Source organism: Hemitrygon akajei, chromosome 5 (genome assembly GCF_048418815.1).
Source record: "Hemitrygon akajei chromosome 5, sHemAka1.3, whole genome shotgun sequence".
In the NCBI taxonomy this organism is placed as follows: Eukaryota; Metazoa; Chordata; class Chondrichthyes; order Myliobatiformes; family Dasyatidae; genus Hemitrygon; species Hemitrygon akajei.
The window spans coordinates 141,437,121-141,458,762 of record NC_133128.1 but is presented as its reverse complement, the minus strand read 5'-3'; the positions used below and the strand labels follow the sequence as shown (position 1 = coordinate 141,458,762).

At 42.1% G+C, this 21,642-nt stretch overlaps 1 protein-coding gene across 1 annotated transcript in view; it reads right to left on the bottom strand.

Moving 5' to 3' along the window:
* The window catches only part of traf3ip1 (TNF receptor-associated factor 3 interacting protein 1), a 140,143-nt gene extending 118,501 nt beyond the window's left edge, over window positions 1–21,642 (bottom strand). Inside the window, exon 1 of the mRNA XM_073046723.1 lies at window positions 21,325–21,642. Within this exon, the coding sequence (XP_072902824.1) occupies window positions 21,325–21,447 (123 nt within the window). The 5' untranslated portion in view covers window positions 21,448–21,642. The remainder of the gene's footprint in view (window positions 1–21,324) is intronic.

Genomic DNA, 21,642 nt, shown 5'->3' with positions numbered 1-21,642 from the left:
CCTCACGTGTAATATCTTTCTGTGTAAATATCTCATATTACAACGTGGGACACCTGCGGCCGAAAATCCGGTGCGGCCTAAAATCCGGTGCGGCCTTTACAATTAAAAAATTGATTTTATTTCTAAAATTAGAGCCAGCGGCTTTTAATCAGGTGCGCTCTGTAGTCCGGAATCTACGGTATTTGTACTTACCCTCTCTACAGTGTTCTTGAGCAATACTCTTGAGCCTCCTCTGTTGACCCCCAATTCTGCCAGATTCTTTGGACCGGAGAGACCCTTCGGCAGTGGTTCCACACTCCTGAGACTCCAAGACCTCCCCAAAGCCAACAGAATTCTTAGTCCAAATTGTCGCAAAAAGCGCTTTCCTTTTGTTTGGGTGCACTCTTAATTCTGTTAGCCTTGTGGGGGTCCCTAGAGGACTGGGAAGCGTCCCCAATCTGCCGTTTCCCTTCCGCGGGTCTCTATCCGGTCCTGCCGCGGTCGCCAATTTTGTCATGGTTTTTCGTGCCTCACAAATGACCAGGAGACGCAGAAGATTCTTCAAGAAGGGTTAAACTTTAATTTGCAAATCAAAGCTGAGACAGTCATTGAGCTAGTCACTGATTGCCCACCGATCCCCTGGACACAGCATTTTTTATAGCAATCTCCTGGTCCAGTTGCATTAGCATATGTAATCGATCTATAGTTGCATATTACACGTACCTCACGTACATCATTGTCCCTATTGTTTCAATCAATTGGCTTAATCATGTTCTAATCTACATCTCTTAGCTACTTCTCATTAACACATCATTGTCTTCTACATTTTTAGGATACATGCATAGCAAATAGCAAGCTCTTTCTGTAGCTACCTCTCATTAACACACCATTGTCTTCCACATTCTTAAGATACATGCATAGCAAATTTCAAAACTTGACTTCATAGTTTTAAACTGACTTCATAGTTTTGGTAAATTTATACTTTTATACTCCAATAGTCTGTATATAACTGCCATCACAGCCCTTTTACTCTTGCAGTTTCTTAACTCAACCCACAAGGAATCAACATCTTCTGATCCTATGTCACATCTTTCTACTGATTTGATGCCATTCTTTACCAGCAGAGCCACACCACCCCCTCTGCCTACCTTCCTAGCCCTCCCGATACAATGTGTAACCTTGGACATTCAGATCCCAACTACAACCGTCCTTCTGCCACGATTCAGTGATGGCTACAATATTATGCCCGACAATCTGTAATGGTGCAACAATATCATCCATCTTACTTCGTGCATTGAGATATTAACACTGAGTACTGTATTTGCTACCCCTTTTTGATTCTGCATCCCTAATGCACTGATGGCTGCAAACATTTGCTTGCCTTTCCTGGCAGTCTGACTGCATGCTATCTTTGCTTCCCCCCCCCCCCCCCCATCTTCAGTATCCTCAGTCCCTTCACTCTGGTTCCCACTCCCCTGCCAAATTATTTTAAACCCACCCCAACAGCTCTAACGAAACTGCCCGTGAGAATATTGATCCCTCCCTGGTTCAGGTGCAACCAGTCACTTTTATATAGGGATCTCCTGGGATTTTCACTCACAACAGTCTCTAGTGTTTACAGAGAATGGTGTGAATATAAAAAAAACATCCAATGAGTGGTAGTTCTGTGGCCAAAAAAATGCCTTGTTAATGAGAGAGGTCAGAAAAGAGTGGCCAGACCAATTCAAGCCGACAGGAAGGCGACAGTAAGACAAATAATAACATTTTACAGCAGTGGTGTGCAGAAAAATATCTGACTGTACAACACAGCAAACCTTGAAGTGGATGGGTTCCTGCAGCAGAATACCATGAACATACACTCATGAAATGCCATGGGTATGTGATGAAATTTTGTTTTGCAGCAGCAGCAGTACAGTGCAACACACAAAACATACAAATACCAATAATATACATAAAAATATTTTTAAAATAAGCAATTCAAAAAGAGAGGAAAAATATGAGAAAGCGTTCAAAGATTCATTGCCTATTCAGAAAACCAATGGCGCGGAGAAGAAGCTTTTCCTAAAACATAAAACACTGAGTGCGTGGCTTTTGGCTCTTGTACCTCCCCTCTGATGCTCGTAATGAGAGGAGGGCATGTCCTGGGATGGTGGGGTCCTTCATAATAGATGCTGTCCTTTTGATACATCACCTTTTGAAGATATCTTCAATGATGGGGAGGCAAGTGCCCAAGGGTCTCAGCCTAAAACATCAACTGTTTATTCCTCTACATAGATTCTGCTTTGCCTGCTGAGTTCCTTCAGCATTTTGTGTGCATTCATCTAATGAAGCTACTTTCAGATCCAAAAGGAGTAACTGCTAGAAAGCTGACTAATATTAGTCGATCATCTTCCTTTCTAACTGAATTGTACGCATCAACATCGAAAACCTCTTTCAATGCTGGAACAAATCATAAACTCCAAGACACACATAACAGAAAACGACAATTTCTGAAAGAGAGATGGAACCTAAGAAAATAAAACAATTCTTATAATTGCATATAGTCCAAAATAGTATACAGATTGATTTTATTCGTTTCAAAAGTCAAGAATTCTCATAAACAAGATGGGCTTTCATCCTAATGGCAGCCAACATATCATCAAAGTCTGTGGAAGAACTACATTGAATTAAATGCTTGCCATTTAAGGTAATACTGCTGAGCAATTACACAACATTAGTTATTAGTTAATGTGTATTAAAACTCGCTTTTTAAAACCACTGTATCACGTGGAGATTATTATTGAATCAACTTTTTGCAACTGTAACCTAACAAAATCTGTTAGCAAGTGTTCCTGTCTACATTTTAACAACAACATTGTTAATTTTTTGTAACCAGTGGCTTTAAATGACACACAAACCTTTTGATTAATACACTATCCAAGTTTTATAATTGAAAGTTTAGATTTTTTATGATTCCTCTTTCTATTCAGGGTGATTTATATTCTATGTTAGACCATAAGGTATAGGACCAGAATTAGGGCAATTTAGCCCATTGAGTCTGTTCCACCATTTCATCATGGCTGATCCATTTTTCCTCTCAGCCTGTCTCTTGCCTTCCCACCCCCCCCACCAAACATATCCCTTCATTCCCTGTCCAATCAAGAATCTATCAACCTCTGCCTTTATATACACACAAAGACTTGGCCTTCACAGCTGCCTGTGGCAAAGAATTCCATAGATTCACCTATCTCTGGCTAAAGAAATTCCTACTCATCTCCATTCTAAAAGGACATCCCTCTATCTGTGTCCTCTGGTCTTAGACTCTCCCACCACAGGAAACCATCCTCTCCACATCCACTCTGTCAAGGCCTTTCACCATTCAACAGTTTTCAATTAGGTCACCCCTCATTCCTCTGAAGTTTAGTGAGTACAAGCCCAGATCCATTAAACACTCTTCATATGTCAAGATGTTTAATCCTGGAATCATTTTCAGGAACCTCCCTTTGACCCTCTCCAGTTTCAGCACATTCTTTCTAAGATAAGAGGACATAACTGCACATAATACTCCAGGTAAGGCCTCACCAAGTCTCAACATTACATCCTTGCTTTTATATTCTACTCCTCTTGAATTGAATGCTAACATTGCAGTTGCCTTCCTCACCACAGACTCAACCTGCAAATTAACCTTTAGGGAATCCTGCACAAGGACTCCCAACCCCTTTGCACCTCACTTTTTGTATTTTCTTTCCCTTTAGAGATCAGTCAATCCTCTCATTTCTTCTACCGAAGTGCATGACCATACACTTCATGACACCGTACTCCATCTGCCATTTCTTTGCTCATTCTCCTAATCTGTCTAAGCCCTTCTGTGGCCTCCCTAGTTCATCAAAACTACCTGCCCCTTCACCCACCTTTATATCATCTGCAAATTTTGCAACAAAACCATCAATTCCATCATCCAAATCATTGACATATAACATAAAAAGAATCAGCCCCAATATAGATCCCTGTGGAACACCACTTTTTGCTTTTTGCCAATCAGCCACTGCTTTATCCATGCTAGAATCTTTTCTGTAATCCCATGGGCTCATAGCTTGTTAAGCAGCCTCATGTGTGTCAAAAGCCTTCTGAAAATCCAGGTACACAACATCAATTGATTCTCCTTCATCCATCCTGTTTGTTATTTCTTCAGAGAATTCCAACAGATTTGTCAGGCAAGATTTTCCTTTGAGGAGACCATGCTGACTATGGCCTACTTTGTCATGTGCCTTCAAATATCCCAAAACCACATAATTAACAATTGACTCCAGCATCTTCCCAACCACGGAAGTCAGACTAACTGGCCTATAGTTCTAATATGTCACCATGCCCCATTCCCATTCTGATAGGTCAATCCATGGCCTCCTCTACTGTCAAGATGAAGCCACACTCAGGTTGGAGGAGCAACACCTTATATTCCACCTGGGTAGCCTCCAACCTGATGGCATGAACATTGATTTCTCTAACTTCCGTTAATGCCCCTCCTCTCCCCTTCTATCCCTATCCTTTATTTATTTTTGTTATTTTTCCCCCTCTTTTTTCTCTGTCCTTCTCACAATCACTCCTTGCCTGCTCTCCATTTTCAATTGGTGCTCCCCTCCCCCTTTCTTTCTTCGTAGGCCATCCCATGACCCTCTCCCTTCTCCAGCTCTGTATCCCTTTTGCCAATCAACTTTCCAGCTCTCAGCTTCATCCTTCCCCCTCCTGTCTTCTCCTATCACTTCAGATCTCTCGCTCCACCTCCCACTTTCAAATCTCTTACTATCTCTTCGTTCAATTAGTCCTGACAAAGGGTCTCAGCTCGAAACATGGACTGTACTTCTTCCCATAGATGCTGCTTGGCCTGCTGCATTCCATCAGCATCTTGAATTTCCAGCATCTGGAGATTTCCTCGTGTTGGCCTATAATTTCCTTTCTTCTCTCTCCCTTCAAGAGTAGAGTAACATTTGTAATTTTCCAGTCTTCTGGAACCATTCCAGAATCTAGGGATTCTTGAAAGATCATTACTAATGCCTCCACAATCTCTTCAGCCACCTCTTTCAGAACCCTGGGGTGTACACCATCTGCTCAGGTGGCTCATCTGTCCTCAGACCTTTCGGTTTCCCAAGAACCTTCTCTCTAGTTATGGTAATTTCACATACTTTATGATCCCCGACACCTGGAATTTCCATCATACTACTAAGTGTCTTCCACAGTGAAGTCTAATGTAAAATACTTACCTAGTTCATCCACCATTTTGTTGTCCCCCATTACTACCTCTCCAGCATTGTTTTGCAGCTGTCCAATATCCATTCTCCTTTATTTTATGTATGCAAAGAAACTCTTGGCATCCTCTTTAGGATTGGCTAGCTTTCATATTCCATCTTTGCCTTTTTTAATGATTTTTTTCATTCCTTTGTGTTGGTATTTAAAAACTTCCCACTCCCATAATTTCCCACTAATTTTAGTTATTATATGCCTTCGTTGGCTTTGACTTCCCTTGTTAGCCATGGTTGTGGCATCTTGCCTTTAGAATACTTCTTCCTCTTTAGGATTTATATATGCTGTGCCTTCCAAAATGCTTCCAGAAATTCCAGCCATTGCTCCTCTGTCATACCCACCAGTGTTCTGTTCCAATCATTTCTGGCTAAATCCTTTCTCATGCCTCTGTAATTCTCTGTAATACTTATACATCTGACTTTAGCTTCTCCTCAGATTTCAGGGTGAATTCAATCACATGTCCTCAAGGGTTCTTCTACCTTAAGATCTCTAATCAATTCTGGTTCATTGCACAACACCCAAACTAGAATAGCCAATCCTCTCCTGGGCTCAACCATTAACTGCTCTAAAATGCCATCTTGCAATTTTAGAAATTCCCCCTCTTGGAATCCACCTGCATATTGAAATCCCCCATAACTATTGTAACATTGCCCTTTTGGCATGCATTTTCTATCTCCCGTTGTAATCTGTAGATCAATTCCTTACTAATGTTTGGGAGTTTGTATATAACACCCATCAGCATATTTTTACCTTTGCAGTTCCTTAGCTCTAACCACAATGATTCAACACCCTCCAACCTCTTTCTAATGATTTAATTTCTTTTTTTTAAACCACAGCCGCACCACTTCCTCTGCAATTTGGCCATTTCCTATTTTAATGAATAGAAATGTTATTTTCTTAAATTAGGTTTCCTAAAGCAAACAATTTCAACTTTGAATCAACAGCTCCAAGTACACAAAACCACTTTATGGCAAACAAAATACATTATTATTTTTGCAATTTCTGATAAATATTCAAAATTAAAAGGATCTGAACTGTTTGCACCAATGGACTTTTGAGAAAACTCCACAGTGGTGTTCATTTCCATGTACCATAGTGACAGAGCAAACAAATTGTACGTCTATGCAACACATCATTGTTTATGCACTTCAAGTGTACAAATATTTACAACCTGGTAACAACTTAACTAAGCAACTATACTAAAATAACTTGGATTTTCTGGTCCACTTGTGGTCTCTACCATGTTGTAAAGTTTTCATTTGCATATGTCAACCGGCCCCATGCTCCATGCTGGGCAGATCAGCACAAGTTCATTCCAATCAAGCCCTCACATGCCTAAATTTAGGTTGAAAAAATGATTTTGCCTCTTGCCAGAGCAAAGAACCAAAATATTTGAATGTAATTGCAGAGATGTCTGTCTTACAACTTGATTGCTAAGTAGCAAGCTTTTTTAAAAAAAGCTAATATTTTTAAAGATTCAATTACCAATAATTTCTCAAAGGTTTTACTAGCATCAATAAATTCTATTATCCAAAATTCTTAAATTGATTTCTCTACAGTTTAATATTACTTCATATAAAATAATTTGCTTTTCTATTAGATATTACTTAGTGCATAACTTCTAATATTCTGCAAATCAAATACTTTGAGCTAGATCATGGGATTGTGTGTCCTGAATGCATCTGCGTTTTCTTAGAGAATGTGTGCAGTAGACACTAGTCTCCAAACCTATATCTTTGGACCAAGACCTCAGCCTATCAAGACTCTGGTAGCTGGTGTGCAGTGGCCATTGAATGGCCAAAGAATTAAGGTACAGGTATCTTCCTCTCCTCAGAACTGGAACAGAAGCTCGTCATCCTCTATCCTGTCCAAAAGGACATGTATTCTGCTAACCATGAGACAACTAGATAGCATTAGAAACTTTCAAAGTAAGATGTTTAACAGCACTTTCTGGGTGAGATTGTATAAAAGCTGCACAGTTGCAGAGACTGCACTGCAGATCTACAAATAGAAACATAAATTTCATTGGTTTTATTTTAAGGAAATGGAGCTGTATGTATTCTTTCCATTAAAGAGCCGTCCAGGCTTATTCCACTTCTCAATTCTTGGTGTGACCTTTAATCTACACCAAGAATTAAGCATGATTATAGCTGCGCCTACCACACTTTCAAACAGCTAGTTTCAAATCTCCAAGGCAGGGATTCCCAACCTTTTTATGCCATTAATCCTTACCATTCACCAAGGGGTCTGTGGACCCCAGTATTGGAACCCTGCTCCAAGTTCTCACTGTGGGGGTGGGGGGGGGGGGCAGGGGAGGCGGGAAATGGTCCTTAACTTCCTTCTAATTCTTCCCACAATAACTTTATATCACTAGTTATTGGTCTCTGCCAAGGGAAATAGATCCTTCCCATCTACAGCATCATGGCAGCAAGAAGCTTTTATTCAACTAATTTCTCAGTCTCCTCCATTCTGGAGAAAAATAAATACAACCTAATCATGATTTCCTCTTTGGAAAAACTCACTAGTTCTAGCAACACTTCATAAATTTCCTCTGCACCCTGACAATGTGACTGTAACTGTTTTCTGTACTCCAGTTATGACCTAGCTAGAATGTAACACAGCTCATTTTATACAATGCAATGGCTAATAAAGAAAAAATGTCCTATTATATTCAGTGATTTGTAGACATGCATTTCAAAAATCCTAAATTATGCTACAGTATCCTTTCACTTATTATGGATCCTCTTGCCTTGTTCAACATTCCTTACACTTTCCTGGATTGGATTTCACATGCCATTTCCCCCTAAAACAATACATTGAAAGTCTATTTTTTCTCCCACACTATCAAATACACCACCAATTTTGCATCATCTACAAATTCATGCCTTCTGCACCAAAGTTTAACTCATTAGTACCAGAAACAGAAAAGAACTTAATAATGTACCCTGAAGGAACTCAACAGTATTCCAGACAACATGTCTATCGATTTTGTTTTTGTCAGAACCAGTATGGATCCTCTTCCCTTGGATCTTGGACTTTTATTTTTGTTGACCAATTTACTGCATGAAACCTTCAGCATAACTCTTCATCAAATTTGGTACCCTCATTACACCTCCTTGCTACTTTTTCCAATGCACTCATGCATTTTTTTTCCATGTCAGGAGTTTTTTTTAAAAACTGCTTTAGGCTTGGTACTCCTGATACTTATTTTGCCTCAGTTCTTTGATGCATGCTCCTCAAATTCCATATGGTTTAAGATTGATGTCACAGCTTTCATTCGAAGGAATACATTTATTTTGAACTTTTATAATCCCTTTCCTTAATGCCTCTCAGATCTCTAGTGCGATTTTTCCCCATAAAGCGAATTCCTTTTATACCCCCAAATCATGTATTGCTTGAATAAAATTGGCTATTCCAATTTTATTCCTAGTCTAACATCATCTTTGTGACAGAAACATTATGACCAAAATGAACCATCACAGGAATTTCATCTAAAAAAATCTTATTCAAACATTGATAGGATTGAAAAAAATACAGTTTTAAAAAAGATCTCTTTCTGAATCTCCAACTGTTTTCTCCCCAACTGTGTATTTTTTATTTATTTTTATTTATTTATTTATTTATTTTAAATGCTGTCATAGCTGCAATACCCCCCCCCCCACCCCCATACAATTTTTCCATACTCAGGTCTCTGGAGCTGGACTTGCACTGTCTGACTTGGAGTAAAACCAAATGTATCAGAGGTGATATGAAAGCACCTGCAAAGCTATTGGAACTGTTGGAGAATAAGATTGGATACTGCAGTGTTTGGGCTGGGAGATTATAATGTTGCACTTTGACTGAATGAATGGTCTTATCTAATAGGCAAGCTGCAACACATCTCATCAAATTTTATGACTTTAGTAAGAATGCCACCAGAGGCAGAATAGCAAATGAAAGCTTATATACTTGTAGGAGTTTTGTTACTTTTGTTTTCTTGAGTGATTTCAATTTGGGAAGTTGGTGGTTGCTGACAACAATTAATATACATTTCTAATTGTCCTTGAGATGTGTCTCTGATGAAGATATCCCAATGTTATTGAGTAAAGGATTCCAAGATTTAGACCCAGTGATGAAGGAACAGCAATTATTTCCAAGTCATTTATAGGAAGGGAACATGCAAGTCAGTTATCTCATGCAGCTGCTTTTGTTCAATTTGCTGTTACAGGTCACAGGCGTGGAAAACGTTCTCATAATCAAGAGGGGAACTTTGGCTTGGTTGGAATTGAGCTTCAAGTGTTGGAGCCTCATTCATCGAGGCATCTGTTGTATTCTGTCATACTATTGACATCCTTGTGAACAATAGAAAGTCTAAGGAGAACCCAACCCATTGTATCAACCACTGTATTTTTATGACTGGTCCAGTTTATTTTATGGTTACTGGTATGGATCCGAGCAACTGAGTAAAAATAAATGGTTAGACTTATTCTTGTTTTAAATAGTTTTTGCTCGTCTCTGATGGTACCAATATTACCTAGTCATTCATCAGCCTGTAATGAATAATATCTAGATTTTATGCATCCAGGTTAGAATTCCTTCAGTTTTCTGATGAGTTAATACTATAATTAGACAGTATGCATTCATCACTGCAGATTCCATTTTAAGTATATCATAAGAAATTCAAGGAAAATCATAAAATTAAATTACAAAATGTATATTTCCAATAATAGATGTCAGATCTTGAAAGGGAGCAAATATTTAAATCCATGCACATTCAGGACTTTGGATATCCAAGAACACAATTCCACTTGAGTTCTGTTGTTGTACAAAGAAACCTCAATTTAGTTTTTACAAAGTTTTACTAGATATTGCCCATGTCAATAAGTAGCTGGTGGCCTAAAACAGTATCGCAGCCAAAACTTCAAATACAGGAGATGGCAGAGGCAGTGTGCGATCCAACAAATGGTGCAAATGATTGTCTTGGATATCATTATTGTAATCACAAGACCCTGTTAAACATTGGTAATGTAGAATAATGCAAGTCTGGTTCACTGGTTTAATGGTTAGAATGACGGCAGGGAAACTACCTTGCCTTGGTTATTGTGTGGATCAGACCTTCATGCCACTGTGTCGAGGAGATGCCAAGGCAGGGTAGGAATGAGCAGAGACCTCTGAGGGCACACTGGAATCTGTACTTGGTTGGGGGCTGGGTCGTCCCTTCATTGCTGAGCTCCAGCGTTCGCTCAGTGGAAGACAAGCTGGACCAAGGCAACATCCCACGCATCATCAGTATTCAGGCCATGCCACTCAGGGACTTTGACTATATCTTTCTTCTTTTTTTTGCGATTCTGTTTTTCTGCTATCATAATTATATGTGCTATTGGTACTGTGCTTTGCACCTTGGCCCCAGAGGAACAATATTTTGTTTGCTGTATTTGTACATGGCTGAAAGACTAAATTTGAACTTGAACTTGATACTGGAATCTAGAACAATTTGGTTTCACTCTCTCACTTTCCTTATCACACTCCATGATCTGAAGCACTTTGATGGAGGTTTGGAGGTGATACTCAGGACAACACTGTCTTTACTCTTCTTCCTTTCCCTGACTCCATTTGTAATTAGCCTCTCCAGCCCAAGACCACCTTTCACTTGCCAGCTCTCATCCCACTTTTTCCCCCACACCTCTATTCTGGCCATCTCACCTCTACTCTTTCAGTCCAGATAAAGGGTCTCAACCTGAAACATTATCTATCCACTTCCCACCACAGTTGCTATTTGACCCACTGAGTTCCTCCAGCAGCTCATTTTGCTCCCAACCAAACCTGATGAGTTCTGATGAAAATAAAATGCTGGAGACACTTGATAAGTCATGCAGCATCTGCAGAGAAAGAAACAATTATAGGTTGATTTTTCTTCCAGAGCTAGGAAAATTTGGGATTTGAACATGTTTTAGAGATGCAGAGAAAAATAGAATGGTGGAGGGCACCAAGAAAATGTCTGAGATAGGATGGAACAAATAAACAATGACACAAAAGGTGCAATTGATCATGGTATCAGCTGAGAGGGTACAGAGAGCTTGTTTATCATCATTGCCCTTCCTGGAGGTCATAAACAGAAGATGAACAAGAACAGAAACAGAGGGCAGTGAAAAAAAAAAACAATCCTAGAACTTTGAGACACAGAGTTACTGGAAATGTGAAATGTAACAGAATGCTGGAGATGCTCTGGAGATTTAACACATCTCTTCCAGACAACATTGCACACTGTTATGAATGTGCCACAGCTCTGAGGGGCCGAAGGGTGCGGGGTAGCCCCCTCCTTTGTGAGAATCGCAAGATCACTATTGAGTCAATTCAAGAGACCCAGGAAATGAGAGAAAGACATGCAGAATCCACAAGGCGTTGGAATGTGCCTTGGCCTCCGAGAGGCGGACCCAATGATGCCAGCTATTGTCTCTTGGAGACGGACTTGTGTATTGCATCCTGGACGATGCATCGACGCCCCAGGCAATGAACCGAGGGGGAGGTTGGTGGAGGAATTGCATCATCTCAACCTGATTGACATCTGAGACCCTGTGAGTCAGGATAAAAGAGGGTCTGTGGGAACAGCCCCTCAGACGCACCAGAAGAAACGCTAGTGATCCCGTAATAGTGAAAGCTAGTGGAAGGCCACGTGCATCCGCTTCCATTTGCCCGGAATCGGTGACCTTTGCCACGGAAAAACGGTTTTTAGCTAACAACGGGGAACTCAACTCTCAACGACTCTCGAAGGATTGACATCATAAACGGAATGGGCAAGTTTTAACCCGTCTCTCTCTCTCCAACAATTGCCACACAGGGTCCCCAACAGCTGCAGCCAGTATGAACTGAACGAACTATATATTTCCATCGGACAATTCATTATCCCTAGACAATGATACAGCTCATTTCTTATTGATTATTATTATACCCGCACTTTTAGATTTAGTATTGACGACGTATATTATCTGTGTGTTTGCATTGATATTATTTTTGTGTATTTCTATCAATAAATACTGTTAAAAATAGTACCATCAGACTTCAACGGACCTCTCTATCTTTGCTGGTAAGTGACCCAGTTACGGGGTACATAACAATTGGGGTTCTCGTCTCGAGATTTGATACCAAATTGGGGAGCCAGTGAATCGGGCTTGTAAGTCCAAACTTGGATCTGGTTACGCGGGTAGCCAGACGGGAAACCAGCAAAGATGGACGTGGGTGAATTTATAGAAAACCCGACTCTGGAGGCGCCAGAGGCGGCCACCAAATCAGACTTGATAAATTTGGCGAAGGGGTTAAACCTCGCAGAGGTGAGGGTGTCAATGAAAAAGCGGGAGGTGCGAAGGGCAATAACTCAGTATTATATTGTGAAGAATGTGTTTGCAGCTGAGGTATTGGAAAATATCCCTGAAAAGGTACCAGCTAGTGGGACAGCTCAGTTAGAGTTGGAGAAATTAAGGTTGGAACATGCAATTAAGTTAAAGCAGCTGGAAGCAGCTGAGGAGAGAGAAAGGGAGCATGTGCTCCAGCTAAAGGAGTTAGAGGTGAAACGGGAGCAGGAAAGAGCGGAGAAACAAAGAGAGCACAAAATTCAGTTAAAACAGCTGGAAGCAGCTGAAAAAGAGAAGGGCCGAGAAGGAGAGGGAGGCAGAGAAACAGAGGAAACATGACTTGGAGATGGAGAAGTTAAGGCAAGAGCAACGAGTTCAGGGGTCAGACCGAGAGGAGCAGTTTAATGTTAGTCGGGAGTTGAGGTTAGTACCTCCGTTCGAGGAGACGGATGTTGATAGTTATTTCTTGCTTTTTGAAAAGGTGGCAGTGAATCAGAAGTGGCCCAGAGAACAGTGGGTGGCGTTGTTACAAAGTGTGTTAAAAGGGAAGGCACAGCGGGCATATACGGCGTTGTCCATGGAGGAGGAAGAGGAGGAGAGTTATGACAAAGTAAAGGCGGCCATTCTCCGGAGTTATGAGCTAGTACCTGAAGCGTATAGACAAAAGTTCAGAAATTTAAAGAAAGGGTGGAATCAGACGTATACCGAGTTTGCCTATGAGAAGGGTGTGCTCTTGGACCGTTGGTGCACTGCAGAAATAGTGGACGAGGATTATTGGCGTCTCAGGGAGTTAATTCTGATTGAGGAATTTAAAGGTTGTGTTTCAGAGGATATCCGGATGTATTTGAATGAGAAGCCGAATAAGTCCATCTCAGAATTTGCTAGGTTCGCAGATGAATATGCCCTAACCCACAAGACAAAGTTTTCCTCGAATAAAAGTTCCCAGAGAGACCGTGGGAACGATCGAGAAAGCCCGCCGGCTGAGGCAGAGGTCCCACCGGGAGCTAGTGGTAAGATTGAGGGGGAAAGGCAAGATGGCCAGAGATTTCCGGGCTTGACCTGTTTTAATTGTGGAAAGGGGGGGCATATTGCATCTAGGTGCTTTGCTCCGAGGAAAGAGACAGGAAAAGGGAAAGCAGCAGTCCCTATCGAATGTGCCGTGGTAATCAGTAAATCAACAAGATAGCCCCGGGTAGACAGAGTACGAGAAGGGTCTGAGACTTGTATGTCAAACGGAACTGTGTCTGAGAGGGAGGGAGGCACCCCAGTTCCAGTACGGATCTGGAGAGACACGGGGGCGGAACTATCATTGATCAGCAGTAAGGTACTAGATTTTGGTCGCAAGACGGGAATGGTAGCTGTGAAAGGAATAGGCAAAGGGACGGAAATGGTGTCCTTGCATAAGATCATTATGAATTGTGAGCTAGTTGGAATGGGGGTGCGATCAGAATTCCCGAGAACTGACGCAGACGTCCTTCTGGGTAACGATTTAGCCGGTGGTAAGGTTTGGTCGGCAATGACGCTGACAAAACAGCCTGAGAGTGCTGAGGCTCCGCCCCTAGATTCCAAGATCTATCCCGCATGCGCGGTCACTCGCAGCATGTCGAGAAAGGCAGCTGAGAACGAGAGCAGTTTAAATCTGGCCAGTGTCGATTTGGCCGAGACTTTTTTACCGACTCTGCACCACGAGGGTTTGGAGGGTGGTAAAGTGAAAGAGAGTAAGGGAGAGGAGATAGACCTTCCCTTAGCGAGGAATGAAGTGCTAGAGGCACGAAATGGAGATGAGAAACAGGTAAAGCTGTTAAAAGGTCCAGAGGTGGACATGGATGATCTGTCTGGTTTGGCAGAACTGTTTGAAGAAGTTGAAAATTCTAAAGGTGTTCCCGATAATGAAATGAGGGCAGTCCTAGATGAAAAGGATGCCCTTACCTTGAAGAAGTCTGCTGGGTTGGCAGATGAGGTTGTTGCAGCCCGCGGGGTTGAATTTTCTCCGGAAGGGAGTTGCCCAGAGAGCAGCTGGGAGAATCAGGGGAATTTAGAATTTGGACCGGGTACGGGTATTGAAAGCCTGGAAGAGGCAAATGTCCCGTTTGAGTGTGTCCAAGATGTGGATGCACGTGGTACTGAACCTAGTACTGGCGCTCAGAAAAAGTCTGAGGTATTTGATTCAGTTGAAAAGGAATGCAGTCCTTGTGGGTCAGATAGACTTGGTTCAGTGAAGAAAGGGTTAACCTTGGTAATAGTGGGAAGTGAGAGTTCCCAGGTGTTTGTGCTCGAAGGTGTGTTAAAAGTTAATGCGGAGATCAAACGTGGGGAGAGGAATATTATCATTGAAGAAAACGGGAAATATGTAGTTCCCAAATCGAATGAAAAAAATTTAAAACCCGCGGATCACTTACAGGTTGAGTTGGAAGATGTCGGGGCCCCCCATGCTATTGTTATTCCAGAGTGTGGTGTGAAAAGGCAGAATTTGAAATGCTGCTTGAACAAAGAGTTCAAACTGAAAACTAATAGCCTGAAGGGTCCTGAAGAGAAAGCTAGCAACTTGCGTAAAATTAAAGAATTGGGTGGAAATTCAGAAGATGGTCTAAGTCTGGGACACAGTGTTGATAAAATAACTCCTATGAAAGAAGCAGGCAAAAGCCTATTTTGCCAGGTTACCCTAGCTCCCCACGTGGGAACTAACCGGAAAAGAGACGAGGGTTAATGGGGACGCCATTTTTAAATAGCAGAAACCGGTTTTAAGGGATTTCGACAAAGCCTGTGAATAATAAAAGACAAACCCCATGGAAGCCTGCCTGTTAAGTTTGAAAGCAACATAAAGATTAGTATTTGCATGGACTGTTGTAGTATACCCGTAAGCTAAGATCACAACTCTTTAGTTTTGTTGGCTAAAGAAAAATAAGACCTAAAAATAGGTGGTTATTCAATTGGAGTCTGATGCTACAAGACTTTAGTAGGGTACAAGATGTTAAGATATTAAAGGAAGTGACAAGTGTAATCGGTAACCATCTAGATACTGAATTGAATGTATAACTGTATTACTCTGTAAAAGAAAAACTTTTGTATTGTGTTAGATTCTACAATCCTGTAAGACTCTGTACTACTCTGTTTTCACCGTTGGTGAAAACGCTTTGAAGAAAGGGGGTGTTATGAATGTACCACAGCTCTGAGGGGCCGAAGGGTGCGGGGTATCCCCCTCCTTTGTGAGAATCGCAAGATCACTATTAAGTCAGTTCAGGAGACCCAGGAAAAGAGAGAAAGACATGCAGAATCCACAAGGCGTTGGAATGTGCCTTGGCCTCCGAGGCAATGTGCCGGCTATTGACTCTTGGAGACGGACTTGTGTATTGCATCCTGGACGATGCATCGACGCCCCAGGCAATGAACCGAGGGGGAGGTTGGTGGAGGGATTGCATCATCTCAACCTGATTGACATCTGAGACCCTGTGAGTCAGGATAAAAGAGAGTCTGTGGGAACAGCCCCTCAGACGCACCAGAAGAAACGCTAGCGATCCCGTAATAGCGAAAGCCGGTGGAAGGCCACGTGCGTCCACTTCCATTTGCCCGGAATCGGTGACCTTTGCCACGGAAAAACGGTTTTTAGCTAACAACGGGGAACTCAACTCTCAACGACTCTCGAAGGATTGACATCATAAACGGAATGGGCAAGTTTTAACCCGTCTCTCTCTCTCCAACAATTGCCACACAGGGTCCCCAACGGCTGCAGCCAGTATGAACTGAACAAACTATATATTTCCATCGGACAATTCATTATCCCCTAGACAATGATACAGCTTATTTCTTATTGATGATTATTATTATACCCATGCTTTTAGATTTAGTATTGACGACGTATATTATCTGTGTGCTTGCATTGATATTATTTTTGGGTATTTCTATCAATAAATACTGTTAAAAATAGTACCATCAGACTTCAACAGACCTCTCTATCTTTGTTGGTAAGTGACCCAGTTTCGGGGTACGTAACAACACTAACACTTCTTTCCTATTTCATTACCCTTGCCTTCCCTACCAAAGTCAATGGTGTTCTGCTCATTTGCAAAATGCCTGCTGTCACCCCCCTCTTTTCCTACCCAGGACAAGAAGAGTGTTCCCATTATCCTCAACTTTCCATCCCACCAGCCCCCATACTCAAAACCTCATCCTCATTTAAGCACTTCAACATGATCCCTCCACCAAACCCCTCTTTGATTCCACTTCCTTTATTTTGAGAGTTGTGGAGGGCTTTTCTCTTCACAATTCTGCTTCATTCTTCCAAAGCTACCAAAACCCAGCTGCCTTCTTCACAGCAGTTTGCCATACAACTGCAGGAAAGGCAATACCTGTCCCTTTGCCTCTTCCTTGTCCACATTCCCTTCCAGTATAGTAGCCATTCACTTCTAACAACTTAGCGTATTACATCTGATGCTCATCACCAGAATTGTTCTGCATCGAAGAGCATCTCCCTTCAGAGATGCTTTGCAGAACATCTCCCTTTAGACTTAGAGACACTGTGCATCAAGTTGCCTGTCACCTTAATCCACTAACTGTGCTTGGTCTTTTGAACTACAATTTCAATCCGCACTATGAAAAGGATTGAGCACTGTCTCGTTTCAATGACAAACTCTGCCATCTTAATCAGAGATGATGTCTGGTCTAGTCTGATAGTATTTATACCCCCATCATCCATCTCTCCTGATTGAATGATGACTAACCAATCAGGAAGGATGGACTACAGGGGTATAATACCATTGGACTAGACATGCCCAGGCATCATCCCTGATGAAGATAGCAGAGTTTGTCATCAAAAAGATGGTTGAAATTGATATCAGAACTGTCTGGAAGCCCAAAATAAGTTTATTTATCAGCACTTTATTTTCCAGCTAGGCATGATAAACTGACCTGCATTCAACAAATTTAATTTCAGAAACTATCCTTTCTGGTTTGCTCCAAAAGTGGGGAGTTTTAGCAAAAGTTTAACCAGTAAGTTTAACTCTTCTCTTTCTGCACAGAAGCTCCCCAACCCACCTAATACTGCTAGCATTCTCTTCTCTTAGATAACTAATGCCAATAGTGTTTTGTATTTCAGTTCCAGCATTTCTCCTTATTCTTCTATTTACATCCATTACCACCTTCCTTCAACCAACAGCGTTTCTTGGTCTCCGTCTGAACACACAATTCTCTCCATCCCATCCCTTCTCTGCATCTTAAAACATTTGATTTCTTAAGTTTCAAAATGCTAGAGAAAGATCAAACTAAAATGTTAACACTCCTTTCTCTCTTCACTGATGCTGTTGATTCCAGGAATGAAGCAGCTGATTATTGACTACAGGAGGTAGAAATCCAAGGTCCATGAGCCAGTCCTCATCTAGGAATCAGAGGTGGAGAGGGTCAGCAATTTTAAATTCCCTGGCTTTATCATTTCAGAGAGCCCGTCCTGGGTCCTGCATGAAAGTACCATTACAAAATAGGCATAGCAGCACTTTTACTTTCTTAGAAGTATATAAAGATACAGGATGCCATCTAAAACTTTTGACAAACTTCTCTTGATGTGTGGTGGAGAGTATACTGTCTGCCTGTATCACAGCCTGGTATGGAAACCAATGCCCTTGAACAGAAAATCCTACAAAATGTAGTGGATACAGCCCAGTCCATCATGGGTAAAGCCCATTGAGCACATCTACACAAAGCAATGTCCCAAAAAAAATCAAGGACCTCCACTAACCAGGCCACCAGTCTCTTCTCGTTGCTGCCAGGGACGTGGTACAGGAGACTGGACTCACATAACTGTTTCTGAATCTGGTAATTACCTCTCAACCATCAGGCTCTTTAACTAGACTTGCCTCGTCACTGAACTGTTCCCATAACCTATGGACTCACTTTCAAGGACTCTTCCATCTCATGTTCCTGATATTTATTGTATGTTTATTTATTATTTCCTTTGTATTTGCAGCCTGTTGTTTTTTTTACATGTTGTTTGTTTGTCCATCTTGTGTTTTTTGTTGATTCTATTGTGTTTCTTTGTATTTGCTGTGCATGTCCACAAGAAAGGGAATCACAGGGTAGCATATGGTGATACACATGTACTTAAACAATAAATTTACTTTGAACTTTGTCATACACATGAGGTTCAGCATATTACTCATTGCAATTTTTAAAAATTATAAAAGGCAAGGTTCTTGCAGAGCTTTACCAAGAGGGGATTTCCCTTAGTGGGGGTTACTTAGAACCTTGAGGGAGGAGGAGAAGAGATTATAATACAGAATCACTCAATTCAGGCAGATGAGGAATTTGCTTTCTCTAGAGGGTGGTGGATCGCTGGAATTCTGCACCTCGGATAACTGTGCACTCAATATCATTTGATAGATTTGAGTTACAAAGAAACCATAGGTTATGGGAGATAGCAAGGGAGCAACAGGGAAGAGTTGATGCACTATGGTTTCACTAAGTGGTAGAACACATTCTCTGGGCATCTCCTGATGAAGGGTTTTGGCCCAAAATGTCAAATATCCATTTCCTTCCATAGATCTCATCTTCCATGGATTCCATAGGCCTCATCTCAAACAATAACGAGGTGGTCTACAGGGAAGAAGTCATCTCTCTGACACAGTCATGTCAAGAAAACAACCTCTCCCTCAACGTCACAAAAACAAAGTAGCTGGTTGTGGATTACAGGAGGAATAGAAACGGCTAATCCCTATTGACATCAATGGATCTGGGGTTGAGAGGGTAAACAGCTTTAAGTTCCTTGGCATCCACATCACCGAGGACCTCACGTGGTCTGTACACATCAGCTGTGTGTGTGAAAAAAGGCACAGGAGCTCCTCTTTCACCTCAGACAGTTGAGGATGTTTGGTATGGGCTCCCAAATCCTAACAACTTTCTACAGGGGCACAATTGAGAGCATCCTGACTGGCTGCATCGCTGCCTGGTATGGGAACTGTACCCTCCTTAATCACAGGACTCTGCAGAGAGTGGCGCAGACAGACCATCACACCTGTAGTTGTGAACTTCCCATGATTCAGGACATTTACAAAGACAGGTGTGAAAAAAAGGGCCAAAGGATCATCAGGGACTTGAGTCACCCCAACCACAACCTATTCCATCTGGTACCATCCAGGAAACAGTACCGCAGCATAAAAGCCAGGACCAACAGGTTCCGGGACAGCTTCTTCCACCAGGCCATCAAACTGATGAACTCACACTGATATGAGTGTACTCTATATTACACTGACTTTTCTATTTATTATAAATTACTATCATTGCACATTTAGATGGTGATGTAACGTAAAGGTTTTTACTCCTCATGTACGTGAAGGATGCAAGAAATAAAGTCAATTAAATTCAATTCAATAGATACCGCCTGACCTGCTGAACACCTCCAGCATTCTGTGTGCTGCTCTGACCGGCAGGAAGCAAAAAGTGGGAATATAGGGGGCCTATTCAGTTTGGCTGCCAATGATTAGTGGTGTTCTGTAAGGGTCGATGTAGAGACTGCTTCTTTTCACATTAAATGACAATGATTTGGAGGACACAATTGATGGCATTGGGCCAAGCTTGTGGACAATACAAAAATAGGTGGAGGGGCAGGTAGTGTTGAGGAAGCAGAAAATCTGCAGAAGGTCCTTAACTGATTAGGAGAAATGGGCAAAGAAGTGGTGAAATGGAAAAAAGTGTAAGGAAGTGTACAATCATGCACATTGGTAGATGGAACAAAACTGTAGACCATTTTCTGAATGGGGAGAAAATTCAAAACTCAGTGGTGCAAAGGGACTTCGGAGTCCTCATGTAGGATTTCCTAAAGGTTAGTTTACAGGTTGAGTCAGTGGTAAGGAAGGCAAAGGCAATGTTAGCATTCATTTCAAGAGGACTTGAATATAAAAGCAGGTGTAATGCTAGGGTTTTTATAAGGCATTGGTCAGATGGCACTTGGTATATTCTGAGCAGTCTTTGGGCCCATTATACAAGAAAAAGGTGTGCTAGCATTGGACAGGGTACAGAGGAGATTCACGAGAATTATTCCAGAATGAAAGGGTTAATGTATGAGATGCACGATGTCACTGGGCCTATGCTTACTGGAGTTTAGAAGAATAAGGGAGATCTCACTGAAACCTATCAAATATTGAAAGGCCCAGAGAGAGTGGATGTGGTGAGGATATTTTCTATAGTGGGGGAGTCTTGGGCCAGAGGGCACAACCTCAGAACCGAGAGACATCCAAAAGAGAAAAAAAATTCTTTAGCCAGAGGGTGGTGAATCTGTGAAGGCCAAGTCATTGGATATATTTAAAGCGAAAGGTGATAATTTCATTATTAGTTAGGGAATCAAAATAGAGAAGACAAGAGAATTGGGTTGAGAGGGAGAATAAATCTACTATGATAGAATGGCGAAGCAGTCTCAATAGATCGAATGGCCTAATTTTGCCAACATCTGTAAAATCTCGCATCCTTAAGTTTCCTCTTGCTTTCCTATGCTCCCCAGTGTCCAGGAGTGAGTGTCACGTCCTCGGCGTTTAGTTTCAGTCGCTGCAACCTCCCCAGTAACGAGATGCTAATGGTTCCTCAAGTTCAGACACTGGCACCGGGTTTAAAGTGGCATTGGCCGCAAGAGGCCCTACCAAACATGGCCCAGTAGCGTCACTCTGTATCCCTATAGCAACCAGAGTGGCTAGGTGTGCAGGAGGCACTGCCGACCCGGAGGCCATTCACCTGCCTTCTTCCCCAACACAGCCCCACTCACCTCAGTGAAGATGTCGTGCAGGTAACGGAAAGGTGGCTTGCTGAGCAGCTTCTCGGTCAGCGGTGGCTTCTTGATCACTTTCCCCAGCGAGTCCTGAGTACGCTTCACGAAGTTGGAGCTCATGGCGTTTCCTCGGCCGCTCGCCGTACTCTTCCCGCGCTCACTCCGCGATGTGGAGGCTCCTCCGATACGGGGAAATGGTCTAGGCCCAATCTGACCGACCCGAAGCGAAGCACCTCCAGCCAGTCCCCCTCAAACCCACTTTAAACCGACTCCAACCCAACAGCCACCGCGCATCGTGCCTCCTCCGTCACGGCG